General features: G+C 39.7%; 1 protein-coding gene across 4 annotated transcripts in view; it reads right to left on the reverse strand.

Moving 5' to 3' along the window:
- Nucleotides 1-26,380, reverse strand: part of XYLB (xylulokinase) — an 84,888-nt gene that overhangs the window by 10,293 nt on the left and 48,215 nt on the right. For all 4 annotated transcript variants that reach the window (XM_075492333.1, XM_075492334.1, XM_075492332.1 and 1 more), the window contains 2 exons: nt 3,821-3,879; nt 256-343 (listed from right to left, as the gene is read on the reverse strand). In XM_075492333.1, coding sequence (XP_075348448.1) covers nt 256-343; nt 3,821-3,879 — 147 coding nt within the window. The remainder of the gene's footprint in view (nt 1-255; nt 344-3,820; nt 3,880-26,380) is intronic.

A 26,380-nucleotide genomic window follows, 5' to 3' on the forward strand; every position in this document is an offset into this window, starting at 1 on the left:
CTGTCAGTACCAACATTTTACAGGCCCTATCCCTTGGTTGAGAAGCAGCTGACAGACTTGAATTATAATGTAAATGTTATTCTTGGGCCTGACCCAAGCGTACTAAGAGCAGAAAACCCTCTTTGACCTGAGAGACCTTCCAGTCAGATCCACACAGCTTTATTCTCCCCTCATTTTCAGTAATGTTAATCCCAAGTATTAACCAACTGAAATTAAATGCCCAGACCGCTCAGAAGTATCTCCTTACAGTCTTACCGTGAATTGCTCTGTAAGCACTTCCCAAACAAGCAGAGTTGGCAGTATCGATAGTGTACACCGGTGCATTGAATACATCAGACAGGACCTGAGAAGTATCAAAGCATTGGTTACGCATGTCCATGAAAGACAAGAGACAAGCAATCCCCTATCACTGCTTAGGAAAACAAATAACTACTGTGCACCCCAGCCAAGCATTTGGGTACCCACGGAAAGAAGCACTGCAGACAACAATGAGTCCTGAACTCATCACACAACAGGGTATTGGTAAATCTGAGCTAGAGATGTAACTGCAGCCAGGAAACAAAGTCCCATTTCTCTCCAGATCTCTTTATTACAAGTCCAGAGGAGTCTGGGTTCAAGCATCCTCTCCCTCATAAGCCCACACAATCAGCCCATGCCAAAGGCTTATATCAGGGCAAGGAGATCTGCTCAGCAACCCACAAATGGTGCCTGTTTTCTTCCACCGCATTTACGGCTGAGCCAAGCAGGAAGGAAGGAGAGTCGAACCAGTCATGGCTCCTTAGTTCTCAACTTTGATAAAATAAAGTACATGTGCTCTTCCTCACAGTATAGGTTTAGAAAAACAGATACAGAAGGGGAAAAATGAAGACATATTTGGATAGGGACATGGTGGGTTCAATAACTCTTTTCCAAAAACATTGTCAAGCAACTCTTTCCATTTTGGTTTCATCACCTCTAGGATTGCAAGTATCCCTCAGGCTGAGCAATGCAAGAAGCAGGTAACAATTCAGATTTAACTTGTGCTGGTTTTATTACTTTTGCCAAAGGGAACAGTGTATCACCCAATTTACATCCATACAATAGAGTCTAAAGTAAGGCCAGAGTGTCCAGGAATCCAAACCACTTGGATTAGTGATCTGCAACCCTGATCCAGGAATTTACAGGCCTTTCATGGGCCCCAGGGCTTCATAAAAGATGACTAAGAAATTAAATCCATATATGCTATAGAAAAAAAATAGTATGTGACATTTCTAAAGGATTTTGCCTCTTTCTCTGAAAGTTTGTAAGAAACCTGCAAATCAAAACCTTTGAAAATCACCAGTTTCTGTAATTTTAAACAAAAGTTGCTGGTTGCTAACTAGAATCCAATGAAAGCCTGAGCTTATACACTTAAAACACTCTCTTCTGGTAAGATAGCCAAGTCAGTATCGCCTAACTTCACTTGCAAGCAAGCACTGAGCAATACACGAGCTTCAATGCTAGAGGACAAATGGAAAATTAATCACGGTATCTATTAAAAAGCCCTCTGGAAATTATAAGGTCACAGAGTGCTGGTTCTACTGCCCATCCTGCCAGCCAATACTACCGTATTGTTTCAGCACATTCCCCATCTGCTTCTTCATCTCATCTCTAATAGGTATTTATTGTCTTAAGCTTGAATTGTACATTCTTCATTCCTTCAGACAACAGAGGTTTGTTGGGTTTTTTTTTTCCATCTCTGCAGAGCCTTATACAATGCACCCCTCATCTATACTGAATTCTAATAAGTGCTGTAATACTACAAATAACAACTACCTCTTGTGCCACATGATTATAAAATTAAAATTATTCAAAGTTCATATATATAGTAAGTCATTTGAAACTGTGGTCTCTCTCATGAATAATTTTAAAAGAAACTGTTAGAGGTTTTACTGTTAAAAATATTTCACTGTGTTTCATGTGGTCATTAATCAAGCACCACATATGTTATAAAAAGCTTCCCAGAACTGTGGAGAAAGCTGCCCTACTATATTTTTTTAACGGATTTTCCTAAGTTGCCTCCTTTGTGGTGTAAAATATAGGAGTTACTGAATGTTGATTAATTAAATGATAGTCTTTTGTAGCCCTGGAACAAATTATCCAAAATTGACCATGATAAGGGTGGAAGCTGTTATTCTTCATGCAACTGATATGGTTTCTGAGGTTTTGATTAAATTAAAAAGGAGGATCCAATTAACCAGTGATTGAATTAAGTGGATGACACTGCATTGATCATATTATTTTAAGACACTTTTAATGAGTTTTAAAAGCAGCTGTATTGTTACTCATGACGAGCAAGCACCACAGCCACCACTCTCCCATCCCCACAATTTTTCAGCTGTGTGTGTTGCAGAATTACATGTTATAAGAACATTCAGTTCTCTGCCTTCATTCCACAGCAAGGAAATCCTCCTGGCACCTAAACTGGAAATACAGCTTTGAACACAAACTCATCTATTAATCCAATCTCTTTCCTGCTGTATTCTTAGTAGAATTACTCCAGTAGGGACCAATGTTTTAAGCAATTAACCTATCAGTTAATTTTCCAACGTCAAGTTCCTAAGCAAAATAACCAAAGTAGATGAAGAGGAGTGACATCTACAGGCAAAACATGCCAAATTTGTTGTGTCCCAATCAGCTGTACAACCAATGGTTATACAAACAGGTGTTTTAGATGCCGTAGGAGAGAGAGCACTTTTTGCTCTTTGCTCTTCAACCTCCATTTATTCCAGCTCAGGTTTTGCAGAGCAGACGAGCCTCCTTTCATGTGATTGCAATTGTCAAACAGTATGGTGCGCAGTTGAGGCTGGCCTCTAGACTCTCTCTAGCTGATGGAAAGGGATTGGCATCTCCAGAAAACAATTCACCCTGTGTTGACTAACTTCAGCGCCAGGACATAGCCCAAGATTAAGACAGGTGCCTTTTGGTGTAAACATCTACCTCCAGGCTCAGTGTCTGCACCTCTTGTCAAAGGGGAGCTTCTCAAGGTAGTCAGCGGAGTACAGAAAGCTCTTTGGCTCAGCCGGAGGGAGACATCTACATTTGGTAAGTTAAAACACCATCCGGTTTCCTTTGTACTGTAACTGACTGGATCTCCCCTGACTATCACAGGACTGACATCATATACAGACATCACGTCGCAGATTACTGGATTCAGGCAAGATGAATCCCAACCCAGATGTCTAGTTCTGTGATAGCAAAAGCCAGGTGAGAGGCCTCTCACCATTCGTGAGCAAGGCTTTGCCATACCTCAATGGCAGAAACAGCGAGTATGCAGTACTCTGTTCTCAAGAAGACGGATGAATGATCTTAACCAGGGCTGGATGTGCAGCAACAGCAGCAGAAGAGGAAGGTGGGAAGAGGGAGGACAGACTACACAGAAGCGTAGCCTCCCCCCAATATGTGACACAATGCTAATAAGTAACAGATACTCAGAACAACAAGGGCAGGGTTTAGGGGTTTGTTTGGGGTGGGTTTTTTTGAGTGTTCAGCACCAGCAAAATCCCCCTCTAGTTTAAATCCATGGTCCAACTTTGATCTGAATGAAAAAACTACAAAAATCTCAGGTACCGTATCAAGTCTCTTCTTGATTTCTTTGCTGATTGATTTGATGTAAGTGATAAGACCTGGAAATCACCAGTGCTTCAGATACATATTCATAAAACTAGTCAAGTGAAAAAAAACCTTTCAAGTTCAATACAAAATTAGCATTGGGCTAATGGTTTCCACACTAAACCTGAAGAAAAGCCCCAAAGACCTGCAGCAGATTCTGCAAGTTCAAAGGATTTAATTTTCTACTTACCTGTAAGATCTTTTTATTGTGGGATGCACCACCAGTAGCCAAAATCCTTGTTCTGGGCACTGCAATGCAATACAACATACAGATCAGACTGAAAGTGCATATTGCCAAGATCTGCACGACTGAATCAGGCAATGAGAACAAAGAGGTGGGAGTCAGATGGTCTGGGCTCTCTCTCTGTACCTCTAATTTACCTTCTGTAAAAAAGGAGGTAAGACTAACTACCCACCTTTCCAAGGCACACTGGAACACTTCCTTAGAAGAGGCAACATAAATATTGCAGATCTATTATTATTATAGTGCTATCAAAGTCAGGGAGATTTGCAAAAGAGATGATACAATGAGAAAGGCAGAGTGTTATTATACTGCAGCTCTGGTTTGAGGTCAGATTGGTTCGGCTCGTAGCTGTATATATACAAACTGACAGATAACCTTTAAAATCAGCAGTATTTTCCAAACTTATCTACTTGTGACGTTCACAGTCAGAGTTCACTGAAACCTGGGCAATCCCTATATGCTTGAATGACAAGGAAGTGTGTCAAAAGGTAATTAGAGATGGTCTAAATCACTTCAATAAAATAAAAAAAATCTGCATCTTCATCCAGCGCAAACCCACAGCTTTGGGGCTGTTAAAAAAATTATCCTGCATTCTTTAGTCCTTAAAGAAACCCACCCTTCCTTCTCACATTCCTGAATGTCTGTCCTGTGCCTCATAATTTATTTGTGTGCATGCTCCTCTGAAGCATGGCATGCAACAAGCCATACATCTATCCATAACCACAATTCGGCAAGGCATTATGAATGTGAGTAGTTCAAATGATCTCACTGAAATTCTTCAACGGCTTAAAACAAAATAAATGCATAAATACTTTGATATTGTGTATTTTAAAAATCTGAACACTTAATTACCCTGATTTATAACAATAATAAGTGATACCATCACATATACCCTCCCAAAAGGGGAATTTTACTGTGGCTATTGTTTTGTTATCTTAACCTCCTTTTTAATAAAAGCTAAAGATAATTTATTTCTCAAAAGGCAAAGTTGGGCAACTTACACTGATGCCCTAAATAACTTATTGTCATTTATCCTTTCAAGTATCTTAATGACAAAGGCCCTGAAGACAGAATTAGAGACAGAAAAGAGACGATGCAGCTCACCATGCCATTTCTAGGCCCACAGCTAGGTGCTCAGGTGGAGTCAAAGACCCAGACAAAGCATTGCATGGGGGACCCTATTTTACTGATAAATTTAATTTTATTTTCCTCTTTGGAGGATATTCAGTGATGTACAAATTGCATTTTAAAAGCCATTAGGATCTCTGTCAATGTCAGTAAACAAATAAAACAAACAGCAGAGTGATTCCTCAGGGAAAACGAGTTTCAATTATACCAACACAGAGTGACAGATCCCTGCCAAGATTATCACAACAACATAATAGCACAGAAACCAGTGAAAAATAACTAGTAAGCCTGTGTTCCTAGAAACCAAACTGAACTCTAAACGATTTGCCTAGTAGTCACAATTCTGTCTTGCTAAACCTTGTTGTGAATATAAATTCTTGTAGAACTACCATATCCAACATGAAAACACCACATTTTAGGGACAGCCAGCAAGACAAGATGAGAAACAAACACGTTTGCTACACTTCACAGCAGTTAAAGCCAAAGAATAAGGCATGCTTGCTCTCTACTCCCTCTGGAAAGCGGCTTGGTAAACTGCTGGGCTATCACCATCAGGAAAGAATGGTGGACAATGTAAAAGTGGTCAAGCCAAACAACCACCACCCTGTGAAAACTGCAAATATATCTTAGCTCAGCTGCTACTTGCACTTCCATCTGCATGTCAGCTCTCTGTCTTAGGGCTTCTGCTCCACAACTTTCCAAATGTTTCGGAGCTCTGTCAGTATATATCGCTGCCTGCTTTCACTGGCACCGTAACTGATAGGCCAGGTAGGGCTGAGTTGTGCCTTCTAGCTGACTCCAACGCCCCTGTAACAGATAACATTTTTGTATTAGGAATCGAGGACTGGACAGGAGATTTACTCCTTGCTAGGTCAGAAGATTCAGGTTTTGGCTACATTATCAATTTATGCCGTAACTGTAATTAAGGATACTTCTATATAAATAAGTTACCATAAGAAAAGTAGGGGTGAATTTACAGTGCCAAAGCTATTCAGTATAAACCACTTATGAGTCTGCATTTACCTTACTATTAGTTGAGTTAGATATCTACCAAGAGGGCAAACAGAACTCAAGTCTAAAAGTGTTTAACACCCTGATTATCTGCACATCCACCCTAATCCAGACTAATTCTTTCGTAGCAAAATACTAAGAATTATTTCAGTATATAGCTAACCTACTTGATAAAAGAACCTAACTTAATTTACACTGTGAAGTTTCTAATGTTGGTTGGACATCTCAAGTTCTAAATTGGATCAGCTCGTGAGTACGAACACACACAGTAAAAAAAAAAAAACAAAAACAAAACCAAAAACCTAGGCTGAAGCTACATGAAGGGCAAAACCATTCATTCTCCTCCACTTGGAATAATTAGGAAGGCTCACTTCACCAAAACATATCCCAGTAGGTAACAGCCTAGTGAACCTTAGCCATCACTGTCTGACAACAGAACCTGACCCACTGTACTGATCCATCATGACTGATGGCCCGACTGATCCATCCAGGCCACATGAAGAGCAATCTTAGGTGAACCTGGTGTGCTGCATTTCCAGAGGCAGCTCTGCGTACAGCCAGAGCAGAGACAACAGCTTCCCTGGCTGAGTTTCAGTCAATTCTTACAGATGAGGAGTAGATCCCAAAAGAACTTGCTTGAATTTGCTGAATTTTAGGTTTACCTCTTATTTCAATCTCTCTCCAGAGAGCGAGGAAAATACACTGACCACTGATTTCAGGGATTGTCTTTTTAATGCCAATAGTGTGTGCTTTACTGAATGGTGGACATTTGCTCTGAGATGTGTAATTGGACACATCTTATAAATAAAGAAAGCAAGCCCATCATTTATGTATACAGGGGCATTAACAAAGACATCGTTCATCCATCACTAGCAGTATTCTCAGCCAGCTGTGTTTGAATCCGTCAGGAGCTACCATCTATCCCCTACGGCAGTGCACAGAAAGAACTTAAATACAGTGTTACTAAAAAAAAAAACCCCAACAACTGTAGCAAACACAATTCATTAATTCAATTCTTTGACAGTTGAGAGAATCAGATTTAAACATCTTTTAATTAAAAGCTCCCTGCATAGTATCTAACCAACCAGTTTATTTCCTTCCTATTGAAAAATTAATGATTTTTTAGAGAGCTGATACAGACTTTTAACCCTATCTAGAAAGCATTTGCAGCTGCACGTGGCATGGTGTCGTCCTGCAATATGCACATCTTCTACAGATCTATTATCTGCTGTGGAACATGGTGACTGATCTAACAAAATTCAGTTAAAATAATATTTCCCACTGGACAGGAGGAGGAAGGAAGACCCAAGTAAAGAAGTTCACTTATGTGGGAAGACTGAGCATAAGGTACTTTCCCACACAAGGCTGTGAAGTCGGCCCACTCTATGTATGTTACTACTCACACAACCACCCCCATTCTGCCTTTCACAGAGATCCAGCAAGAATTGAGTGATGTTAAAGTTCATCTCCTGGCTCTTCTTTTCAGCCAAAATATTGCTTTCATTGAAAGGCACATTGGGGGGGGGGGGCAGGAATCTATCACTGAGAAGAGAGAAATTACTGTTATTTGTATTCAGCCATTGTCAGTGGTCCCAAAAAGACTGAAGTCCTGCATCCCTTTATATTTACAAACACAGAACTGATGCCTTCGCAGAAAAGCAAGCAGTTTAAGCAGATTAAGACAAAAACTGGAGTGAAAAACAAAGATTTTAGAAAGTGCAGACTCAAAAGAGCATTGCCCAGTGAGAGACAGTGGAACCAGTAACACAGGGCAAGTCTCTCCTGAGCAGTCCGACATCCCTTCTAATGGTCTTGGCACATAACCGCAGCTATTAAGAAAAATAATCACATAAGCAAACCTGCATCAGTCAGAAGGTTAGTGCTGATACTTAGCACCAAAAGTCTGCTGCCACATCACTTGTGCAAGGAGACTGGAGGTAGAAATTCAGCCTCCTGATCCACCAGGAGTGGGGTCAGATCGGACTGCTAACGGGTCTGGATGCCGAAATCGATGGGATGACTCCTGACCTCAGGGCTTTTGGATCTGGCTATATTTCAACTGGATGGTAACAATGTGCCTGTGTCAGTCCAGAATTTTGCTGGCTCATGCACCGCAAAGTCTGAAAGCAGAATTTGACCTTCCATTTTGAAGCTGAAAACTCTTCAACTTTTTCATCTAAATTTCCAGTGCTACATACAGCCCCGTTTTGCACCCCAAACTCCAGGCACTCGCTGACTTTCAAAACTCCTAAAAGACATTTCAAGGCTTCATCCAAACAACTTCATAAAGTCTTTCTCATCACAACTGAATCCATAAATAAAACAGAACAATAGAACATGCATTCAAAAAGCAGCTGATTATGCACATGAACCCATGCCAGCTATAAGCATGATTGCGAATAACTGCAATTTACAATTTGCAAGCAACGAGAAAAGTATCAGCCCCTCCTTTATTTCTCTGATTAACTCCAAACACTGTAATTTCAAAAAAAGTATTTTCTAGCTTTTCATTCAAGAAAAACAAAACAAAAATATATGATTATTTTGTCCCATTTATAAAACAAATGTTCCAAAATCATCCTCTTTGCATATTAACTCTTCCAAAATTCATGCTAATCTTTCTTATTCATGTAAAGACTGTGAAATTAAACTCCCACTATGGTAAAAGGTTTCTCTCGTCCATACCCTTTTAAATATGAAAACGTACAAGGTACTGAGAGCCCTTTATGTCCCTGTGAGTTCTAGGACTGGGTCCAAAGGCATTTGTTTCTCTACCTCGTTATGCTGCATCACTTCTGACATCTCCAAGTATTTTGTAACAGAGAAAAAAAGACTGCCACAAACCAGCCTTCAGCGTATTAGACAATATCTACCTGACTGAGGCAAAAGTAATGTAAACTGGAACACACTCTTTTTTTTTTTCTTTTCCCTTATTTTTAAATTTAGACCAATACAATTGCCCGGGGGAATAAATTACAAGCTTGAAGCCAAATATTCAAACAAATTCAGCCACTTTTACAATTCTAAAAACAATACAGTAATTCATAAAAGCTATTCAAAAACTATTTTTAGAAGTGTTTCTGACTTTCACTTTGAAGCATCAGCTAATTTATTACAGAGAAAAGCAAGCCATATTTGCCATATGGGTTGGCTGTTTTCTTACTTATAAGCAAAGAAGTTTTCATATTTTGTAACGTGCTTTAATTTCACTGAAGGTTTCAGTTGCTCAAATGTATGTCTGAAATTTTCCAGACATAGAATTTATTCTTATTTTTTAAATGCAGTGCCTGGGGAAGAAAAACAACTTTTAAGGATAGAATTGATCATCAGCCTCTAAGGTTACAGCTACTATCATACCAGCTGTAATTCAACAGGGGAAAAAAGCCTCGATTTTCTCAGCAGCAATGACAAATACTGCTAATATTCTCGACATTTATGCTACTTACATAGATAAAGTCTCTACAATGATGTAGGGGGAGAACAGGTGTGATTCTTCTTGCTCACACTGCTGTAAGGCAAGAACAATACCACTAAAATGAGTAGATGCACACACACCTAAGTAAAACAGAGTAGGAATGGTATCCGTAGTCAAGACTCGTATGCTACTGATAGTCTAGGTCACCTTATGTTCTCAAGCAACTTCTAATAGCAGAAATTTTTCTTCATGAGGATGCCAAATTTGGCTTTCCTGAGACCTTGCTTCAATAAAGACAAAACTTTGTATTTCACAACCTGAAGCTTAAAGACACCAAATCACCTAACTCTGAAAATCCTCTTAGTCTAGCTCACTTCAGATACGAATTCAAAATTTAACATTGACTCAAAGCCTTTCTCTTTTAGATGGATTTCAGAAAAAATAAACATAGAAAAACATGTACATAAATTCTCTCTTATCAGCACCTCAAATTATTGCAGATCACCCAAAAATACACACAGCCTAAGATATACTATAGGAAACAAAACCTACTCAAGATACAACCCCACTGACAATTCAACTTCATTGACTTCAGCAGAGTTACAGAGCAAGGAAAACTTTGGTACATGAATGGTAAGGACTTATTTGGGAACAAGCATAACAGTGTTATGACTATTGATCTAACATACACGTTGACACGCTCGCAGCAAGACCTCTGAAATATTTGCACTTCTTGTAGAAATACTGCAGAGCTGCAATTGCTTATCAATTCACTGTGATTTTTTTTTTTTTTTTTTTGAGACGCAGATCTCTATTTGACAGAATATTTTGATGAAGTCTGGAATAAATTCCAATGGTAATGTATAAAAAAAAAAAAATCCACAACTCAGCACTAGAGTTTACAGCAAGGGGGGGAAAAAAAAAGCAGCAGATTCAGACCAAAAGTTTTTGTAGATATAGGCTGAATATTTTAGAAAAATATTTCTGTGAAAGCTTTTAAGGAAAGAGATGGAAGACAAATTAGAAGGACCACTTAAAATCTGTTTGGTCAAGACTGAAAATGTATTTGGGGCAAAGTCCTCTCCTGAAGACATTATTACTAAAAGTAATTTAATAAACCCTTGCTGTCTCTAACTTGTGTAAATTCTTGGTCCTGAATTAATGCCTTAAAGAAAAAATAATTAATATATTTCATGAATTAGTAAGGTAAAATGTGTTCATGTGCCAATGGAACTGGCCTACATCAGGTTTAATTTTTTATTTTTTGGCCACTCAAAGTTTTCCTCTTTTGTTACCCAAAGTTTGGATATGGCAAGAACTGTGGAACTTAAAAATAATGTGTGTTGGGGAAAAACACTAATCACCACAAAAACTATTCAGCAGTTACCCAAACATCCATAAAGTAGCCAAGGCTCCAATTAAAGGCTTAACATAACAAAGCACAACCTCCTTTGATTTACCCCATGCTTCCACAATTATTCATAGACTCTTGGCAACACCTCTACCTTCACCTTCCACTTCAGAATTCCTGTCTTTCAGCAAATAAACGTGAAATCTGAAACCAAAGTGACAAATTAACTGATTCTCAAAAAATATTCTAAAGCAGGTGGTACCAGTCTGAAAACAAAACCTAGAGGAGATCCAAACTGGGCATTTGAAATCTAGCCATCACATCCAGCTATTTAATAACCTACCTACAGAGAGCTCCAAAAATGTAGAAGGTCAGAGTGGTCCATCTGCTTAAACGAGATCACACAACTTTCACACAGGGACCCCACCACGCAGCCCAGCTCTGTATTCGCTGAACTACAGTAATCTGAAGACGACACAGAACCTCAGCTGAAGGGCTCAAAGTGACAGAGAATTTACTGTCTGCTGCCTGTTTTCATGTTTAATACCTTTAAAGTTAAATATTTGCACTTTCCCCATAACTTAGATTTTTATTCTTTAAAATTCTAGTCACTTGATCTCTGTGGCTTTAGCCTTCCAGTTAAAACATTACTATAGAATTGGGTTTCTCCTTCACGTGTTGGCACTTACAACCACAATTAAATTGCATCTTGTCTTTCTTTTTGATAAACTAACGATATTAAGTTCTGGCACTCATTAAAAGGCATGATTTCAAGACCACAAACCACTGATGCCTAGTGCTGCTGGTATAATACCAGTGTGTAGCAGAAATGTCTTTGCCGCTGAAACCACTATCAAAAAAGAGCAGAGTTGGTAAGAGCATTAAAAATGTCTACCCTAGAAGTATCTGACACTGCATGTTGTCAGTTTGCCTATCCAAGTATCTAGTAGGAAAGTGCCAGTTTATAAAAACTCCTGATAAATCACAGAGAACCTTGCGCTAGAAAACTGCCTGGCTTCTTGGGAGAATGTTCGGCTTTGAAGGTCTGTAGCTCCAACAGACACACGCTCTGCAGAGTCGGGTGGTAGGAGGCCAGGTGTCCTATGGTCCCCATCACAGGCAGCCCCAGAGTTCAGGAGGGCTCTGCACTGAGCGACACGTCAGTGCCTCTGGGAACCCTGGAAATGCAAACCTACAATTCCTACTGCTCAGTTCCCAGGACTGGAGGCGAGACATTCACCCAAAGTCAGGAGCATGCAAAATGTTCCCAGAAATTGGTTCAAAAAAAAAAAAAAGTCACTGCTACCTTAGGCATTCTCCACTGACTAAAACCATTTTTTTTAACGTGCTCTGTTGCTAGCATTGCAGCACAGCTCAGTATTTCCTCAAAATATTCTGATACATGAGAAATTCCTGCTTGAAACTCAGCACAATATACACCCTCCCATGCCTATCACAACCCTGATGTGTATAATTACCACATGTGGCTTTACAGCTCACACATCAGTAAATAATGCTTGCTACTGAGTTATTTAGAAACACAAAACCCACCACTGTTTCATTTTTAAAAACTATTTGTCCTCATATACAGCAATATTCAGCCTTGCAAATCTTCTAAGGGAAACAGAAAATTACATTGGCAAATCAACATATGACACCATCCATCGAAGGTTAAAATGAGAAAAGCAAGGAAGGAGATAAATGAGCCGCCCAAGGTCGCACAAAATCAGTAGAACAACCAAGAATAGAACAAAGGCCTCTTCATTACTTAGATCACAAATGCATTCAATTCTGCATTAGTTAATCTGCAGAGTCTATGCATCAGTAGCAAGACATGTCCACAGGAGAAAATATAATAATAATCAGCTGCAAGTTCAGCATTACCTAAAGCCACAGGATATAATTAAAAGGTACAGGGTGTGATGACCTGACCTTGAATGCCACTTGAGTGAAGAGAGGAAAGAACATCCTACCAGGTAGTTTGATTTTAGAGAAACCCAAACCACCACAAACAGGGAAAAATCAGTTTGGGATCTAGATTTGCAAACCAGACCTCTACCAGATCTCAGGACTACTCCACTTCCCTCAGCGCCGGTCTTTACGTCTTACCAACAACATTAACAAAGGCCTCTAGAAACGCAACAGAAAAGAGTCAAGGCCCAAGTATAATTTTATTTTTGCAAAGGATAAGCCAGCTGAAAAACAGAAAAGAACTTACAAAACAAGACAATTTGGGTGTTTTCTTTACAAGATTGATTTTTCAAAAGAATTATTACAACTATTTTGGCATCCACAAATATTGCCTGTAGCTCTTCTCCTAGTCCTGTAAGACTTTTTTGTGTTTGGTACTGGTGAAGAATTTTTCTTCTTGATTTTCCTTTTTAATACGTCCTACTCCTCTCAACAGAAGTAATCTACAGGTTGTAAAGTACTTCGCAAGAATAAGATTAATTGATAGGAGGGGGTACCTGCTCATAAAACACTAGGCTGAGGTAGGAGAAAATCTGTTTATTCTGTTTGTTCAACAAAGTTCCATGTGCCAAGAAGGGAAGCAAATATACTGAGTAGGAAACATTTGCTCCTTTTTCTCCCTAAAAACTATACCAAACTTACCAGCGGAAAAAAAACCACACTGACCTTCTGTATGTGACTGTGGTGGGTTACTCCACTCCTCTGAACCTCTTTCTTTCTGTACCTACAGAATACAGCACTGGGGACCGCTTGTACCAGCTGAGGCTGTAAGCACTACTAAAGTGTTCTGTTATTAATAAACCTCCTGCTTTCCAAGTGGATTATTTATAAATGAATTTTGTGACCTCTGGCAGGCTAGAACTAAACAGAGAATACAGTTTTTTCCCCTTTCACTGAAAAGTAAAGGCTACAGAAAGATGAATAGAGAGAAGCAATTAATATTTCCTAATAATTGTCATACTGAATGGGAGAACCGCTATGTTTCTCGGGGTTTCTGCGCAGAAAGGTTCCAGGTAACTATTCATTCATGGGGCTGGGTTCATGTAAATCGGATGCTGTTGCCAAGCAACTATAGGTGCTAAGGAATGAAATACAGTCTGCAGAAACCTAATAGCCTGGAGAGAAAAAGAACTACAATCTGAGATTTACAGCATATATAAAAGGAAAAGAGTCATTCTCCCACACACAAAGAACACAGATACTTTATTATAAATGTCCTTAGCGTGTTTTTCTAAGGCATAATTAAGCAATAAAATCCCCACTCCACCCCAAGTCAAACAGGTAAATTTTTTTTCCTAACGTTTTGTTCATTAAGCTTTCTAGAAATAGATCTTGAGAAATTAGCTAAAGACAAAAGCTAAAATTTAACCCAAAGATCCTTCTTTTGCACAAGAAAAATGTTAGCTATACAGACAGCACTGCAACTGCCAATCAGCTATCTACTTTACCTTCTTATGTTTTTATACCATGCTCATTAACATTGCATCTGATCATCAGAAATTCTCTTTAAGCTTATTAAGATTTTAAAATATTTTTAGCAAGTTAATTAGAATACATTAACAGAGCTCATCTGTGTTCACCCATCATGCATATTTTATTTTATTCAGGCAAATTGCTTTTAAATGAAATATTAGACCTAGGAAGGGTACACTGTTGGGCACTGAACAATACAACCCCTCAGTAAAAACATCCACTCCCAAACACCCCAATACTCTAATGCCACGGGAAAGTGAGGTGATTTTCTGATGGCAAAGGGGTTTTTTTTAGTGCCTGCCCTTATCACAATGCCACCCCTTATCACAGCTGGGGTGTGGGTACACGACCTGGTGGATCATCCTAGGACCTGAACCATCCTTAGTTGCCATCATGTTCCCATACAATCAATAAAACTTAAAGCTGCCAAGAGACCACTGCAATGGGAACCAAAGTCCAGCTAAGAAGAAGGAAAGAAAGTCTTCAGCCCCTCACGCTGTAGTTCAAAGGCTTTTACAAATGCATGTTTGGTGGTTTTTTTCCTGCTGCTGACAGTCTCTGAAGATATCACTTGATCTTAAGGCAGGAGCCCAATTAGAAACCTGTGCCACACCATGCCAGAGCTTCTAACAGGCAGAGGTGCACATGAATTTGGCAGAACAGCAAGAACAGCTCACAAAGAACAAACCTGAAATACCCTTTGCTTTAGCTAGCATTATAAATTCCTCCCTTTAATGTGCACTAAATGTCACCAAATTCAATCACATAAAATTGAATAACAGTTTATGAGGAAAAGGGAGACAGCAAAACCTACCTTGGGGTATTTTCGGCACGCCACTTGCAGAATTTCACTCAAGTGAGATGAAGTCCATCACTGGACACTGAAAAGTAACTACAATACTACTATAATAAGACGTTCCTCAAGCTCCTGCTATACATTCTCTCAATCCAGTCCAATATGACATCTTTGAAATTGTTCCTTTAGACTCCGTACGGCCCAAATCCTTCCTATCTAAGGAAGGATGGAAAAATCACACTAATTTCATCAACAGTTCTCAAGCTAAGCGGTTACTTGTAGAGATCTGCATAAATAAAAGGATGAACAAAGTTTGCCAACCTCATGCTTGATCCAGATTTTGCACTCTCGCTGCATTTCAATTAACCTGCCACAGATTGCAGAGCTGACATATTTGATTCAGATAGTAAAGAAAACACTCTTTAAAAAACAACAGGTCTGAAGCTTTTGATGAGCGATCATACAATCCATATCAAAACACACATTTAAATCTCAGTCACCACACATTTCATGATCTGCATCATTAACACTGTTTGGTTTGAGGGATTTTGATAATCTCTTTTACAATCTATAACAGTTCTTGATCTCCAAGGCACTGATGCCTTTTAACCAATGAACATTATTTAGGTATGCTTTGCACCTGTAGCCTTCCCCTAGATGCTAATCTCTTCAATTCTAGAGGCTGCTCTTTTATAAACTGCTGTCATACTCCCCATATTTTCTCCCACTGACAAACCCCAAAACTGGACGCCTTTCATTTAGCATTTGGCTGAACACATCAGCCATGCTGGCACAGGGAAATTTTAGTCACAGCTGGGCAATTCTATGGTAAGCACTTCCAAAGGCCAGGAGAAGAGAACTATATCGATGGGTGGAGTGTCTTTTCTCTGAATAAATCACTTTCGATTGCACTGAATCCAAAACCACCCTGCCATAACCTTTTCTTTCTATTTCTACATTTATTAATCAACTCAAACATCAAAAGCATAAGCTGCAGTCTGCACTTTCTCCTCAAGCTTGACCGAGCAGAAGTTTTGCTTTTTAAAGGAATTCTCTGCCTTCAACAGTTGGAGCAGAGATTTCACCTCCCTGCCATGGAGCTGGAGTCAGGCAGCTGCCTTGGCCGCAGGGATCAGCCAGGATCTCTCCCCGGCACTTGCTGCATGCTGAGTAACGAGTCAAACAATCCCAACAACCTATTTGTTGGCATTAAAGAACATAAACTGCCTTGGTTTATTTTGTAACATTTAAGCAGAGATATGTCCTATCCTAAGGAAAACACCCACCTAGAAATCAATATAAATTTCTAGTAGCATCCTAATTGCAAAGAGTAGGGCTTGAATGAGCAATGAAGGCAAACCAACATTTTAATGTCATTTAGAGTGACCAAAGACACTGAAATATGTTTACAATTAAGAGTATTCACTAGCAAAAGGAGGGGGAAAAGTAAAGCATGACTACCAGACAATAGTAAAATAAAATGCAATTTACCAAAGCACGTTTTGTCATTGGCCTACCCTGGTGCGCACTCATTGTTCCTACAATGGAAACAGTGACTCAGTTATTCAAGCCAACGCAATTTTAACAAATCCCTATAATATCACTGCTAGAGATGCATTTGTAGTACAGCTATGCTCAAGCTCACCTGGCTCGGGATTTTAATGAGAACCTGGAGCTCTCCACTGCTTACAGAAACTTCCCTGTTAACCCAGCCATCCCCAGATCAGCTCGGAGTGTGTTACCCACCCCAATCCCCCGTCTGTCTCTGCCACCCCTCCAGAGAAGTCTCAGCTACCTTTATTAAAAAGCTGCAAAACTCCTCCTGTCTGTCCTCTCTCTCTTCCCCTTCTCCCAAACCCATAGCACAGAGAACTCATGACCAATTCTTTTCTTTAAATTTTCTTCTGCAGAGGTCAAAACCTCCTGCTACCTAAAACCCAGCCCCATCTAAGTATGGGACATCACTGAATAGCCACTGACTCTATTAATCAATTTTTTTTTTTTTTTTTAATTTTTTTTTTTTAAGTAAGAGGCTGCTCACATCTTCCTTTGAAATGCCAAAAGGGGAAATGCCATGGTTTTCCAGTCTGGGTACATCCTCTGGGTACCCAAGATGTGGTTCACCACCCACACCAAAATACAGCACATTCTCCGAGTCCCATTCACTACATACATCCAATCCTTGCATAAAACAGCAGTCAACAAAAATGCACAACATCTTTTCCCAATTCCTCACAGTTAACACATTAAGTGGCAATAAAGGGTGCAATGACTTTCCAAGGGCATGTACCTGTTTAATTATTCAGAAGAAAATTGACTCAGGCACCATGGTATGAAACACTAAAATATGCAAACGAAGTAAATTATGGGGGAAAGCAGCAAAAGAGAAAAAAAGGGATCATGGTGAGAGGAACATATGGGGGCAGATTCTGATCTCCTTGTGTACCTGAGTTTCTCTATATACTTTTGTGTAAGAAGAAAAGGTTGTGAAATGACAGAGAAATTATTATTTACTCATTTCAGCACTCTGACTAGGGTCTTGAAACAATCTAACCATCCCTAGAATTTCCTAAGGGAGTGTTATTTTCACCTATATACATGAAGTAATTTCAGAAAAAGGAATGTTTACACCTTTCTAGACAATCAAATCTTACTGCTGGGAAAACACTTACTTGTTTCAACAGAGGCTGAATAAAACAGAAGAAAAGATGTAGGATCTGATCCATGAGTAAATCTTGTTTATTCTAAATTAAGGGCCTGAAATAACTCACTAAAATAATAAGAACAGGTTAACAGAAAGATATCATAACACCAATTCGAGATATTTGTCCATAAAACATGAACATCCCATTAAAACAAAGAACGTTTGATTTTAGCTTGGACCAAAGCAAACGTCTTTCCAATCAAGACATCTAGTGAATTGAAAGTCTCTTGTAAGCAGGTGCTACTGTGTTATATTTTCATCCAAACTGCTGAGAATAAGCTAGAAGAAAATGACAAAGTAAATTGAACAAGAAAGTGTCTGATCTTGATGAATAATTCAATGATGCAATGCAACAAATACTGATTTTTTCCTGGTAAAGACAGTTTACAACTGTCCTTTGCTTAGAAAAATGACCTTCTTGTGGTAATTATGCTTTTGTCTTTAGGCACTGGATGACAGTCTCAGTAATACTCGTGATTCCAGTTCACAAAGATCTCAAAGCACTCCATTCCTGCTATATCATCTAATCTTTTTTAATACGATAATCCAACTACTGAAGAACTTCAACTAGAATATTAGGCACCCTCGTCACTGCCTGTTCTTTAACTATTTTGGTCACTTTCCTTGGGTTTTAAAAAGCATGAGAGTATCTTTTAATAGAGCTCACAGAGTCACAACCTGCACATGGGCATGAGCCGTAGTAACTGCAGTGTGATATATTAATCAAGGCAGGAATGATGCCATCAGCCAGGACTACGGCAGCTTGGTGGACACTTAACAACTTCTTACAGCAACAGGAAGAGCCTGGAAGCTAAGGATTTTATGATCCACATTCAGGATTTTCTGAACTCTAACAAAAGTACATTATACCTACTTTTATCTTCTATCTGTTAAAAGGCATTAGACTAGAACCGCAGATGGAAAGCAGGATTCAGGGCTGTTGGACTGTATTTCTGCCTTATACCATCAATGATTTCTTGCATTACCTTGGACAACATTCCTTCACCCTTAAGGGTAGAGCTTCTACTTTTATAAACAGGCAGTATTAACATTAAACCTAGTGGGAACATGATAAATAAAAGCATCCACAAGGAGGAAGAGAATAAACTCTCTTCTCCATAGCCAGGATGGATAGAACAAAGCCCAACAGTATTAAGCTGTGACATGCCAAAGTTAGATTTGTTGCAAGAAAAGCTTTTTAATAGTCAAGATAGCAAGACGCAGGAATAGGTTAACCACCGCTCCCATTCCCTGAGGAACTGCCTGACAGCATGGATAACAACAGTGCGAACACAGACAACCATCACTCTTCCCTTATAGAAAAGTTACCGTGCAGCCAGGACTGCCACAGCCACAGGTCCAGAATAACCACAGCCATATAGTCTAGTGAGAGGATAATTTACTTGGGAGAGGGCTGAGGTGGATGCCAGTGTCTGTTCCCAGAAGTATGTCTTTTATTCCTGACAATTAAAAAATACAAATAAGGATTCACTTGTTAGCCTTGTATCCACAGTAAAGACTGCGTTGGAAGAACCCCATCACTGGGGCAGTGGGCTCAGCCTGATGGTCTAATACCCAGATAGCCAGAGAAATCTTCCGTAGAGTTGTGGTACAACACACTGTATTCAGGTCTTTCTGTAAGTGACACCTGGCATATAAGTATTAAAAAGGGACATACTTTACTAGAAGATCATGACTGAGAAAGGCTCATTTTGCCTTCTCTCATTTATTCTTTGCTAATTGTGCTCTATATCTCTTTCTTGATGCAAAGGCTTATTATAACAAAAATATACAGCAAAGAATCCATAGTAGATTGATTACTAATCCAGCCAGAACAATGACAACAACAACAACAAAAAAAACAATTAAGAAAAAAATTAATCCTACTAAAATCTGTGATACTAGACATAACCAGTAGGACTGGCTTAAATGCAAGTAAGGACACAGGCACTCAGGTGCATATTTTCTGTCCCCTGCAATATATCAGTAACTCTTGCTCATGAATACTCAGATTACATTTGGCTAGTTGGCAGCACTTCTTAACACCTAACAATCTAATAAAAATATATTTTTTCTCTGTGCTAGACAAATCTGCCCACCTTCAACCTCAGCTACCCATAAAACACACAATTTATTCAAGTACCTTTACTCTGAGTATAATCAACCTTTTCAGTGTACAAAAGCTTCTGTGCCTCTTAAATGAACAAAGAGCTATTAATGAACAAAAAATACTTTCCTGATCAAATGTTTAATACTATTTCTGGGAATACAGACTGTAATACTACTACCCATATATTGTATAGAATACAGTATATAGCTCATGCATCTTCTTCCAAAAGGTTTCTGTTTTCAAAGTATCATTGTATAAGACTGATTTTTATACACCACGAAGATACTTTAGACAGGTTACTGCAGATTTACACTGACAATCAGAAACAGAATGACATGATCATGAAAAAGAAAAAGCCCATTTGCCCTAGTTTCAAAGCCAAGGGATGAATGTAAGAGGAAAACAAGATTAATTTTATTTTATTCATTTCAAGGTTAAACTGCAAGGAACCTTAACATCACACACATGGACATAAGTTTTCAATGCATGGTCTGTGAACTCTTTGCAGCCCATAAGGTAAGAGAAGCAGGGTCAGTTGTCAAGGAGACTTGAATTTACCATGTAAGAGGTCCAGTCCCATACTGAAAAATTTATGGAACCTACAAATTTTAAGTTTGAAAATCAGTGACCAAGAGGAAAGAAGGAGGCATGTGAGTGGTTTTCATCCTACTTTCCCTAATTTCTTAGAGGGATTAGAGATCAGAATTGGACTGGAAGGCTTGAATTCACCCGTGCCACACATTCTTCCCTTCTGTACAGACACTTTACATCAAGGCAAATGCTGGCTTTAGTCCTGTATTTTTAGCTGTATTTTAAATGAAAACATGCACCAAATTCTGCAGTAACACAACTGTTGATCACACTCTGTTTTTTAACAGAAGTCCTGTCAGATATTTAGCCTTAGTTACCAAAAACTATCTTCAGGGAGTACAAACATTTCCCCTCTGGCATCCTGTCAGTCACAGCAAATCTGTAAATAAACTGTCAAACTCCATTCCAATCATTCCTGAATCTGCAAGGGAAAAAAGTAGTAAAATTGGTGCAGCTGGTTGTAGTCCCTGTAGAGCAGGGCTGATTTCACAGCTTTAACATGGTTCACTACTTCACAGCAAGTCCGATCTGATATACAGCATGCAGAAATGAGTGACACCTTTGCTAATCATTTTCTTAAACTTATCACATGTGGAGGTAATAACAGATGCAATGACTTTTCAAGGGCATGGACTGGTTAATTTTTCAAAAGCAAATCGACTCAAGTTCTGCAAAATTAAAAATCCACTAAGACACACTGTCAAGCTATCTAAATTATGGAGAATCACACGAAAAGGCAAAAACAAAGCTCTGGTCATGAGAAAGACAGTGTTAGACCCTCTTCTTATACTGTCATATGCAAAATAGGAATATAGCACCTGCAAACAAGCCAAGGATCTCATCAGAGATGCTGACTTTAGCAAAGACTTATTAAATAAAATGGGAAACCCTATGTACTATTACCTAGAACATATTGGCACCCTTGTTCTATAATTCATAACTTACTAAGTAATTCTGAGAGAGCTGATCAAGAATTTTTCTGCAAGATATTTTTTGCTGCACCACGACAGCTAATCAAAGAGTTTTTCAGGGCCACGACAGAAAACGTGCAACAGAAGAAAGATCAGAAAGAAAGCAGATAAACACTATCACCTCATTGCCTATGGACTCACTTAGGATGTAAATCACCTGATTTAGACCAGGGACAGAACCTGAATCGGTGTCTGCTTTATCCCACAAATTTTCCTTCCCCATCAAGTTATACAAAGTCACACTGTCTCTGTACCGGTGAATATTTCAAAAGAAGCAGAATAGCCCCAAGCAGAAGACAGAGTGACTCTAAATCCAATAGCAAAGACACTGGCTTGATTTATGTCAAATCTAGGTTCAAGACTCATTTCTGTTATCAGTCAGGAACGGGATCTCAGTCTCAGTCTCCAAAAGGAGCTGCATCCTTTATGCTTCTTCACAAAAGCCCCCTGAAATGTGACTTTAATTATGAGACAGTTTGAAAAGAAATTTTGAAAGCACATCATTTCTTATGAAACAAAAATACAGGTATTTGATTGCATGTGCTTACCCAGTCTCCCTGCTTGGGAAAGCAAACTTTTCATGGGAATAGCTGAGTGCACCATAGGAAAGGAAAGAGCGCTAAGGTCAGTATGACTGCAATGAGTTTGAAGGTGAAAAAAATAACATCACCCCCTTAATTAGGGTTGCCATATGTTCACATTTCTGCTTTCATGTTTTCTTTTTTAAGCTCAAATTTTGACTGGCTGAAAAGAGAAGAATACAAAATGCATCGAGATTTACCATATGTGCCCTGGCCTCCTGTGCACTACATGTGTCAGAGATTTGACATATCAGAGACATCATGCTCACCATGCAAAGGCTACACGGCCTATCAGCTACTATTTCCTTCCACGAATTCCCAGAAGAAACAATGGGAGCCCTTCCCCACATCTTCTATTTTCCTACCGCACAGAAATCCAAACCATATGCTACAAAAGTTTTCAGCAGAAGCAAAAATTGCTGCTCTCCAGAACTGAGTGCCAAACTGGTTTATTCTCCTCTACTTGTATACAAGCATCTCATCCAAGGTGCAAATAAAACACTGTGAACCCAAAAACTTCAGTGACTCTGGTCTAGACCCCTGTATGTGTTGGTGTACAGGGTCCTTAGCAGAGCTTTCATCTGAGAATTAATCACAAAAAAGAAATATCTGGGCCTGAATCTCATTTCCCATATAACAACTGAGTGAGTTTATAATCCTAGTCTAAAAATAGCCAATTCATCCTCAGAACACCCTTAACAGATAGGAATTATCATCATCCTGATTTCAGATGTAAGAAAAAGATACAGTGAAGATACTAATCTAGATGAACTAGGACTGCAGGCCAAGTCTCCTGAGTGTCAAAGCAGCACCTAAATCGCACCACCTTTTCATGGTGAACTACAACCAAGGCTTTGCTTTAAAATCAATGAGACATCAAAATCCAGCCTGTACACTTCTTTCCATCCAAAAAAAGCAATATTATTTCAATTTCCAATAGGAAAGAAAAAGGTTTATTGGCTTGTCCTTCCAGTATAAAAAAAAAATTATTTTGCATACAAAAGTTTCAGCCCTACAAAAGTCCGCAGCAAAATAAACCCTCTCTGGCAGACAGCACAGCACAACACAACAACCCATGACATGAAATGAACTCTAAGATAATGGCTGACAAAAAGGGGACTTTAAGTAAAAAGAATGCAATTATCCCAATGGGAGTTGCTCCAGGGCACCTGTGCTAACTCCCCTGCCAGAAGTATTTTGAACTCTCCAATGGCTACAAATGATAAGAAACGCTATGATGAGAGAAAGTCTGTGAGGCTACACCTGCGAAGTGAAGTATTTTTAAGAAAAATGCTTCAGATACAGAGACGGAAGCAATTAAAAACCAAAAGAAAAATGTGTACTGCTGTCTTTGTTTTCACCCAAGGTGAACTTCCCCTGCAATTGAATCGCTGGCTCACTGGGGCAGCTGGCTGACATCCTGAGCCATGAACAGGAAGAGCTTGTCTGGGAAATCAGCACAAACCTCAGGCTTGTTTGTTTGGAAATGAGCCCACACGTAAACACACTTACACACACATACAGACCAAAGTCTGTAGCGTATGACTGCAAACTTATGGGACCTGGTGATAAAGGACCAAAGTTTCTCGATGCCATCTTTGCCTCAGTCTTTACTGCTAAGATTCACTTTCAGGAATACCAGGTCCCTGAGGCCAGGGAGAAAGTCCAGAGCAGGGAAGACTTACTCTCAATGGAACAGAACAGATTAAGGAACATTTATATAAACTGGACATACAGAAGTTCATGGGACCTCATGGGATGCACCCATGAGTGCTGAGGGAGTTGGCTGATATCATTGTGAGACCACTCTTGATTATCTTTGAAAGGTCACGGCAATTGGGGGAGGCTCCTGAGGACTGGAAGAAAGCAAACGTCACTCTGGTCTTCAACAAGGGCAAGGAGGAGGATACCAGGAACTACAGGCCAGCCAGGCTCACCTTGATCCTTGGGAAGATGGAGCAAAATGTCCTGGAAACCATTTCCAAACATGAAGGACAGAAAGGTGACTGGCATTGGTCAGCTTGGCCTTCTAAGATGAGATGACTGTTTTGGTGGATGAGGGGAAAGCAGTAGATGTTGTTTATCTCAACTTTAGCAAGGCTTTTGACACTGTCTCCCACAATATCCTCACTGACAAACTGATGAAGTACAGGTTAGATACGTGGACAGTGAGGTGGACTGAAAATTGGCTGAACTGCTGGACTCAAAGGTTGTGATCAGCAGCCCAAAGTCCATCTGGAGGCAACTCACCAGTGGTGTACCCCAGGGGTCAATACTGTTCAATATTAATGACCTAGAGTGTATCCTCAGCAAGCTTGCAGATGATACAAAACTAAGGGGAGTACTGATACACAAGAGGGTTGTGCGGCCATCAGCAGGACCTCAACAGGCTGGAGAAACAGACTGACAGGAACCTCATCGAGTTCAACAAATGGAAATGCAAAGTCCTGCAACTGGGGAGGAAACACCCCATGCACCAGTACAGGCTGAGGTCCGACTGGCTGGAGGCCATCAGCTGCAAAGCAGCTTAGCAGAAAAAGACCTGAGGATCCTGGTGTACAGCAAAGTAAACATGATCCAGATACATATTCTCGCAGCAAAGGCGGCCAACAGCATCCTGGGTTGCATTAAAAAGAGCGTTACCAGCAGGTCGAGGGAGCACTGCTCAGCACAGATGAGACATACCTGGAGTGCTGGGTCCAGCTCTGGGCAAGAGTACAAGAGAGACATGGATATACTGGTAAGTCCAGTGAAGGATCATGAAGATGACTGAGGGACTGGAACACCTGACATACAAGGAAAGGCTGAGAGAGCTGGGACTGTTCAGCCTGGAGAAGAGAAGGCTCACAGGGGATCTTATCAATGTGCATAAATACTTGATGAGGGAGAGTAAGACAAAAAAGCCAGATTCTTCTCAGTGCCGTCCAGTGACAGAACAAGAAGCAAAGGGCACAAATTGAAATTCCAAAAATTCCTTTTAAACATAAGCTTTTTTTTTTTTAACTGTACAGGTGATTAAGCACTGCAGCAGGTTTCCCAGAGATGTTGTGGAACCTCCATCCTTGGAGATATTCAAAACCGAACTGGACACAGTCCTGGGCCACCTCCTCCAGCTGGCCCTGCTCTGACTAGATGATCCTCAGAGGTCCTTTCCATCCTCATTCATACTGTGATTTTAACTACTCTTAGTATAACTTACTATATGTAACTGTAAACGGTGTAAAATACCCTGAAAGACTACTTTGCAAAATCAGCCTAAACTGTGTGAGATATTAATTTACAAAGATCCATTTTTCATCATCATATGTTCCAGTCTGTACAGACAAAAATACTAAGCCACATGTAAGAATCTACTTTGAAATACAGAAACTAAATACCCAGGGAGCAAGAAGTCAGAGCAAAACAGAAAACTGGTCATATGCCTGTAATTTAAAGTGCATCTTCAGTAGACTTAATGAAATGAGGACAGAACAAGCTCAAGATGACAAAATTACTCAAGAAAGCACCATAATGAAGGTAATTTTTTGACTGGTAAGTAATGTAACTCTTGAGGACATGACAGTTATTTTGCAGAGCAAAAGTTTGTGAATGTAGCCATCTCTGCTTTGCAGGAGCCTTTGACCCCAAGTAAGCCAACTGATTTCAATGGGAATTGAATGGGGACCATAGCACTACAGTGCAACTTCGCAATTTGTGATGATCTAGTCCTAAAGACTTCAACAAGAAGCAAACACATTTAAAGCTGAAGACCCCAAAGATAGCTAATTCACAACTATACACTTGAGATAATTTTCTGTCCCCCACTATAAAGGCAGGGGACTTTTCATCCTTTTCAAGTTCCTCATACATCATTCCATCAGAAAAAAATGGTACATCCTAGCATGCACAATAGTATGTCTTTTCAGCGAGGAAAAGGAGGACAGAATATGTATAAAAGACGTCACAAAATTAATTTTGAGAACCTCCTGATTTTAAAGTGCCTGGTATTTACCATTGTGATAACTCCAGGGAAGAGAGTTGCCCATAACTTTATAAGGAGGAAACAAAAGGAAGCACTCGGATACCGCAGAGAAACAGACAGACAGACAGATTTACTTGACATGCTCTCTAGAAGCCCTGCAGGCTTCATCAGCAGTACTTGTAAGGCCTTTGAAGTGTAGCTGTTGCACAGCTTGTAAGTCCCTTCCTCCGGAGCCAGTGAGCTTGTGGTGTTATAAGCTACTTAAGCTCCTTACTCTAGATCTAAGCAAACAGCTTGACGCACTTACAAGCTTCACTCCCTCTTATTCTGAAGATGTTAAGCTGCTTAGCTTACTGTCTTCAACTTTCAAATTCCTACAACCAAATCCTACCCGTACACCATGCATCTACCTTTATTAGCCTGATTCTCCCCTCTTCTGAGGA

This window comes from Mycteria americana, chromosome 2 (assembly GCF_035582795.1).
Source record: "Mycteria americana isolate JAX WOST 10 ecotype Jacksonville Zoo and Gardens chromosome 2, USCA_MyAme_1.0, whole genome shotgun sequence".
Taxonomy (NCBI): Eukaryota; Metazoa; Chordata; class Aves; order Ciconiiformes; family Ciconiidae; genus Mycteria; species Mycteria americana.